A 7,856-nucleotide genomic window follows, 5' to 3' on the forward strand; every position below is an offset into this window, starting at 1 on the left:
CTGTGTACTGCTTTTTATAATGGTTGTTGGGAATTCCTTCTCCTTCTCTGTCACCCCTTCCCAAAAAATTAAAAAATTGGCTGGGCTGTGTTAGAATCCAGCTGGGACCTCCCAGTGCTGGAGGGATGACGCCTGTATCCTCGGTTGCACACTGGCAGGGTGTGGAATGAGACAGCGCTGTGGTAGCTGGGGGCTGTGGGGGATGAAGTGCTTGCAGTGCGTCTCAGGAGTTTGTTTAACAGAGGGGAGTCTAATGGGGCAGAAGTCTTCAAATTCCATCAGTATCTATAACAAATGGAAATTTTTTTTGCCAGACAAATTTGTTCTGATCCACAGGCATAGCTGTGTCTTTTTGCCATGTTCCTTCCCTCTTGGACCCTCCACAGGTGAGGGCTTAGAGCATGCTGTATCTTCAGAGAGTGCATGGAAGCATCAAGGAAAGATGACTTTGTCGCTTTTTTGGTTTCTGAGTCTAAATTGCTTCAGGGAGCAAAATGAACCCTAGGATAAATGACAGAATCTGCCGCGTGGTAGAAGGTATTGGTAATTTGTTAGCCAGCCACAAAGAGTGGCAACGCTGCCCGGAGTCCTCCTGCAGCTTTGTGTTGGGAGCCCATTTCTCCCTTCCAGGGAGCCCTGCTGTACTGGTGCCCTGACTGATGCGACTGTGCAGGCAGAAGTTCTGTCAAAGCCCCAGCCCAGAATGGTGGGTGTTTCTGTGCCGCCCCTGGCGAAACGCAGCTGTTTGTCTGTGTGTTTGGGCAAGTCCCGTCCGTGCCAGGCCCTGATGTGCCTGTAATTCCGCTCGGGCTTGACCCGGGAAACTTCAGTGGCTTCTGTACGTGGCAGTGTCGGGGGCTTTTTGCTGTTAGCGGCATTCGTGTGTGTTGCTTGTTTCCAGACTGAAATAGATTCCATTCTTTTGGATCATGCTCTTACCAGACACTGTAACAGCCAGCTTTCTAACCTCTAATTCTGTTTTTTTAAAGAGTATCATGGTGCTTTCAAGGTGCCTTTTAAATGCTTTCAGATTTTGCCTAACCTGCAGGTTTGTGAGCTCCTCCATTTGTCTGAGATCTGACACTCTTGCTGTTTCTGTCATTCTCTGTTTCTTCCTAAAGGTGGAATATTTGGAGCGAGAATTTTGTTTATGGTTTTTCCTTTTTATTTTAAAGAAAATGAGCATAAGTTTCTAAGGCAGAGAACAGACTTAAGAAAAGAGTTGGTATGTTATTGCTGCTCTTTTCTACTTAGTGAAGATGCCATGGAAAGTGAAACATCATTTATTTAAACTCTTTTAAAAAAAATTTATATATATAAGGAAGGCTTGACAGAGTGTCTTTTTTAAAAAGTGAAATATTGTTGTAGTCTAAACTATTTTTGCTGAAGTTTGGTTTGGTTTTTTTTTTTAATGCCAGAGAACTGAGCTTCCAGAGTCTCAGCTCTTAAGAGGTGCTGTTACTGAATATTTAAATTATTGCTATCCAGAGATTTATGTTACCCAATAAAAATCCCTTTATCCTCTTCCTGTTGCTTATATTTTGTTTCACTGGGGTGGGTGTGTGTGTGTGTGTGTGTGTGTGTGTGGTATCAACGTTTTACTAGTTACTCCTGGTTCACACAGTGTTTCTAAGAAAGCGGAATAAATAAGTTGTGAAAGTCTGATAGCAAAAATAAAATTAAGAAAATATTAGCAAGTCTTCCTTATTTGTCATGGTTGCAAAAATTGGGACAAACACGTTTTGGTTTCCTTTGGGAGTTGTCTCTACTAAGGAATTTTGTGAGTGAAACTGTCCTTTAACTTAAAAATGTCAGCACTACATGGGATATTTATTTGTTTTCCATGCTTTTGCTGAGCTACTTGTCCCCTTGAGGTTTATAAAGAGAAGTCTGTTTTTTTTTGTTTCTGTTCTATCACCCATTGCAGGCAGTTCAGTGTCTTTTATACGCCTGGAGGTTTCAGGTTTTTTTAACTGCTGAGGTTTGGTAGGAGCATAAGGTTATAAAGTATTAGCTAACCAATAAAAGTACTATATTGCTGTTTATCTGTGACTTGGGAAGTAAATGTGCGTTTGAGGGTCACAGCCTGTTTTCCTCATTCATGAGGCTAACCTTACTCTTCATTGGGAAATACATACAAAACACAGTCTTACTCATTCGGGATGTATTTTGGTTTTACTTTAAAGTAGTCAGTGACGAGTTTGGGCCATATTCTGGCTTAACAACTAAGTGATCAGTTTCTGCCCATTGAAGTAAGTTGTTGCAGAAATACACACATCTAACATCAGCATCTGACCCTTTGTTTATTTTTCATCAGCTAAGTCTTACTTCACTAAAATACAAGTTTAATTCCTCTTTAAATCAACATCTGATGTTGTGTCTACATCAAATTATGTTATCTTGCATAACAAATTTCCAATTCTGTCTGAAATTAGACTGTGAGAATCTGGAAGTGGAAACCATCTTTTTTTGCACATCTAGAAAAGATATTATATTTTAGCTTATAGCTAGACAAATGATTATTTTTGTTCTTATTCTATGATGGTTTAAAGTTCACATGTGCCTGTATATTCCTTTACTTACTCTGAAACTGATGTAGCATCTGTGCCATAGAATAAGAACTTTACCAATGATCACCTTGTTTGGAAAGGTAGTGAGTGTCCTTCTTTCTTCCGCAGTGGTGTGTGGAGAGGCTATGCATTTCTGTCCCATCACTTTATAAGCACTGTGCTTTTACAGCATTTTAACCCGACCTTTGTGCTGTAGTTTTGTTCACTGAGCGAAATCAACTGGGAATCATTAGTGCAATTTTATGATGACTGGAAAACTAAGGTTTGCTGCCTTTCGTTTTGTTTCTCAGCTCCAGAAGAAAAGGATGCAATTAAAGGACAATATGAAAAGCTCACGGATGCTTACGGCTGCTTAGGAGAGCTTCAGCTTAAATGTGGTAAGTGACCATCTGTATGACTGAGATTATAAAATGCCCAGACAATGCTAAAAGACAACAACAAGTGGCTAAAGTTGTCCAGATCCTTAACTTGTGAAAGCTAATTGCATCTCCTTACGTAGAGTTTGGAAAAGAGCTGTTTCTTTTTCTCTGCTGTGCCAAGAGCATATCACTAAATGATAGTCCAATAATTTTTGATTTTTTTATCACTTTTGTTTTGTCTAACCTTCTTAGCTGCTTGAAGATAATGCCATTTTTTCCCCTACCATATTTGTCCAAGGCAAGCTATGATTTCTTACTTTTTTTTGAAGGATCATGTTTAAACAGTGATTAGTCACGGTCATCTGAGACTGCAGTACTGCAGATTCCCAGCCCTTGCTATAGTGCCCTACTGCCTTTAACTGCGTCATTCACAGGGGTGAGGATTTGCAGAAGCAGGCCTTTAACTTCAACTAGTACAGTAAGGAGTATTTATTGTCATTGCTGTAAATTTCTGTACAGTTTGGGAAACTTGATTTAGCCAGGGAGTTGCTATTACATTGCCTACAGGAATGTTAATGGAAATAGCATGTTTTAGGAAGAGAACTGCAGTCACTGATTTGAAGGTAATAGTACCTTACACAGCAGACTTCAAATTCACCAATGAAAATGATGCATTAAAACAAAAAGCCCTATATGCCTTCTTCCCATGGTCTTCTTACAGTAAGCCTTAATTTTGACTTGGAGGAATGGCAAGATTGTTTTCCATGTAACTCAATGCTTGATCAAGGAATCTGCCAAAGACAGTGGTAGTGTGGGCACTTGTATATTTAGACCAGTAGATATAAGTGTATCTTTTTATTGTCCACTTACCATTTTATGACTTAATGTGACTTAAGATTGACCTAAAGAGGTGACTGCAACGTGCAAGATTTCTGCGTCATAATTTAAAACTGTACGCCCATCTAGTCTTTTAAAATTAATGTGGGCTTTTTGTTTGTTTTTTTTCTTATGGAGTTATTTACACATTTCTGTGGAGGTTAATATAAATTTATTCATGTAAATAAAAACTAAGAGTTTGTGATTATGAATTTTTGACACTTGGACCTTTTTTTTCTTCATAGGAGTCTAATGAATCTTGTAATGGTAAAGGAATGTAGCTATTGAATTCAAGCTACAGATGAGGGTCGTTTCTTGTGTGTGATGGGAACTAAATATACCCTGTTTCAGTCTTCATATTAGAAGGTGAATGATTTCAAATGGAGTGTGAAATATTTTCCGCCTTATTTTTTCGCTTTCTCCTTTTATTTTTATATTTCCCCTGTCCTTATTTCTTTTTGAACAACACCCACTTAACTTCAGCGCCCTTAAAGTGTGAGGTTTTTCCTCTCTGAGCTTTGTTGCTGCATCTCTGCTTTGTTCTAGCATTAAATTACAAGTCCTCCTAAAGAACTTCCTTTGGAAGGGATTGTTAAAAGTTTTATTGGTAATTGGATGAAAAAGTTAACTACTGGAGGCAAACTTCTAATTGTGATTGAAGAGTCAGGTGGGCCATGCTGTAACAGTAAGCAAAAGTAAGCAAACTTTCTGCTGCTGAACATGTGTTAAAAAGCAAAGATCATGGCATGCCTGCTATCTCACCATTCAAGAGGTAACCCAGTTTTTTTTCACAGTCTCAGTTAGATCTTCCATCTTACATATATGTTCCAACCTTTTAGCTGTTGCTTACATAAAAGTTTAACACTAGAAAGGAATGCAGTGTAACTTTTTTTCTTTTTTACATAATATATTCTAGCAGCTGCAAAACAAGGGCATAATTGGCCAGCTCTTCACTGAGCCTCAGTGATCACATGGACTTTGTTCAGGAGTATCAGTACTTTTTTTTTCTTACTACTGGAAACCTGCAGACCATACATACTAAATTAACTGAAAATATTTGTGAAAGTACATTCCACTGGGCTATTAAGAGAGTGTATTTGTAGAGCAGAAGGGGAGACTTTTTTCAAGGCATGCAAGCTGTCTTTGAGCACTTCAGTTAATGTGTAAATATCGCTACTTAGGAATCCAAATAAATCACATTGTATGCCTACCAAAGTAGATCCCGCTTTTCACAAGAAAGTAGATGAAATATGTGAAACTGACTCACAAAGTTAATGTTTCCCACCAGTAATAACATTCACTTTGATGTACTTATGTCTGTTAACATGACTCACTAAGTTCTTCTGCTTTCTTTTGTGAGATGGATGGCAGCAGAATGAATTGTACAGTGTTTCTGAGCTGTATCTCAGCCAAGATTTTGCTGCCAAAGAAGATCTAGCAGTGGCAAATATATCTTAAGCAAAGTATTAAAAGAGCTGGCTTTGCAGTCTTTGATTTAGACACTGTGATGTCAGGAAGGAGTGCGTATATAAGGTAGTATTTTGACACCGTCATCACATAGGTTGTTTAGTTCAATACAGCTGCTGAAAACAGCATCCTGAATTCATTTGACTGTGTGTCTACTCTCACTCTTGCACATATACAGTGTGTAGTTGAAAGGAAGAAGTTTCAAAGGCAAAAAGGACAACTAGGTACCTGTTTTCTGTTCCTTTTGAACATTACCTAATAAAGTAATTGCATTTAGAAGAGGGAGAAAGGGTATCTGAGACTAAAACTGTAGTTTGGAAAATCTTGTTTCTTTTCATAATTCTGCTATAGATTTCCTCAGAGATTTTCCAATGGATGATTTTTTCCAATGGATTTTCCAATTGGGGGATTGGACTAGATGATCTTTTGAGGTCCCTTCCAATCCCTAATATTCTGTGATTCTGTGATTCTGTGAAGGTTGGAATCTGCTCCTCTGCTGTGTTCTCTTGCTAATTTTGAAGGCAGATTAGAGGCAAATACCTTGCAAATTACTTTTCAGTGGACTGTAAAGTAAAGTGGAGGTATGTGGGGAGTGGAGATGGAACAAACTGAGGGAACATAAGACAATGGCATGACTGTGTTGGATATGAGAAAGAACAAAAACTGCAGTGAATTTATTTTTAAAAGGAAAATGCAGTCTTGAGTGAAATATTTACAGTTAAGAAGGACAAAATAAGAATTGAATATTGCCTCCTTTTCACTGCAGCTCATAATAGGCAACTCTGAAGTCATCCCACAAACTGCAGGGGAAACAATTGCCTTGAGTATTGTAGGCAGGTTAAATAGAGAAACTGCAGCTTATTATGCTAGGGTGTGACGTACCAGAACTGCATTTCCTGTTCAACTTGGATTAAAGCAATTGATTTCACAAGAGCTTTTGAAAAAATGTATGCAAGTTATTTTTGTCTTGTTTCTGTGCCAAGTATTCTCCATCCTTTGCCTCACTTGTGTGACCTGATAAAAGGGCATTCGGCACATATCTCTGTGAGCAGAACTTTTCTTACATTTCTGCACAAGTATTCTTTACAGACAGTTGTGGTGATTTATAGCTGTAAAGAGGCAAAATAATGACCTTGGTCACTATGCATGAACATGTATAACCATCTATCTGAGATCAAAATTTGGTTCATAAGCTTTGAAATAATTTTTTTCTTTAGTACTGTAGGAACATGCTGTAGAAAGCATGACCAGTAAGGAACACTTCACTTCTTGCTCTGAAATTATTTCAGAGATTTTAAAATATTCCAGATGGTATCCCAAGGAAATGAGGGACATTTCTATCAGTTGTGATCTTCAATTGCACTTCTTATGTTCCTAAATCACTTTCTTCTATGTGTAAAGCTTAGAAAGGCTAATATGTATCAGGATTGTACACTAGAGTACTTGTAAAAGTTAAAGAAAATAAAATAAAATTGTTTTCCAAGGTGGGGGGCCCAGTAAATTGTCTGCAACTGCTGTGGTTGTTGGTACAAAGTGAAGTGTAAGTGCCAGACCTGCAGCCTTGATCACTTCACAGGAAAAAGTTTTCTACTTAGTGCTAGCCCCATTCATCATGCACTTTGCAGCTGTCAGCTGAATATAACATGCTTTCTGCTACTATACTGCACATTAAATCTAGGGAAAATTACCATAATTTTTCCATCCAGTGTACTTCCATTAATTGCTTTTTTGGTAGGAACTGTTTGGCTCCTATTTCAAGAAATAAGACTGGAGTTTGGTGTGTGCCCTATTCCAGATATTCAGGGAGCTCTTGAGAGCGAGGAGCCTCTGTAAAATGGCTGCAGTGGTAGCACTGGCAGGGCCACTGACTTTAGGGAATTGATTTAGTCTTAATTCTTCCTTTGATCTTGATGATGCACTGTCGGCATTTTAAAACTCAGCTTCCTGACTTATTTGAGCTTTCACTTCAGGGGTGACTGCTAATTTAATGGCTTTAGTATCTTTTTTTCCCATGTTGCTGTTGATGTTCTGGACAGAAGAAACATAAATACCTTGAACACTGTTTAGCTGCTTTCAAAGTTTGTAACTCCATAATACGCTTCCTGATGATGCTGCCAGGCAGATTTGACTGGACTATCTGATGTAATTTTGTTGTGGTTGGTGTTAATCTGGTACTTCAAGTGCTACTTGCGTAAAAGCAGTTTCACTGGAAACTTAAGAAGGAGCAGTATTTTTAATGTAGTTACAGAATTGGAAATGGTAGTGAGCTGCAGTTTTGAAAAGTGAAGGCTGCAGGGATTAATGGAATAGTCTCGATTGTTTTAAGGCAAAATACCTTCTAGCTTTGAGGAATGTTTGGGTGTTTCAATTTGATCGATTTCATTAAAGTTGTAATGTGTTCACAGTTTGCTCAGCAAAACCAATTTAATTTTTAAAAATCCCCTCTTTCTTGTGCCATGGATTGTGCTCACAAATCCACCTGGTGAGGGAAACTCCATATTGTGTTGATAGCGGGATTTTTTTTTGTTGGTAGGGTTTTTTTGTTGGGTTTTTTGTTTGTGTTTGGTTGTTTTTTTTTCTTTTT

The 7,856-nt window shown here is 38.2% G+C and overlaps 1 protein-coding gene across 1 annotated transcript in view; it reads left to right on the plus strand.

The window, feature by feature from the left end:
- Window positions 1–2,860: 2,860 nt before the first annotated feature.
- LOC104525683 (synaptojanin-2-like) overlaps window positions 2,861–7,856 on the plus strand; it is a gene marked incomplete at its 5' end in the record, with an annotated part of 8,564 nt that continues 3,568 nt past the window's right edge. Inside the window, one exon of the mRNA XM_029085177.1 lies at window positions 2,861–2,947. Within this exon, the coding sequence (XP_028941010.1) occupies window positions 2,861–2,947 (87 nt within the window). The remainder of the gene's footprint in view (window positions 2,948–7,856) is intronic.

Source organism: Antrostomus carolinensis, unplaced genomic scaffold (assembly GCF_000700745.2).
Source record: "Antrostomus carolinensis isolate BGI_N321 unplaced genomic scaffold, ASM70074v2 scaffold10725, whole genome shotgun sequence".
NCBI lineage: Eukaryota > Metazoa > Chordata > Aves > Caprimulgiformes > Caprimulgidae > Antrostomus > Antrostomus carolinensis.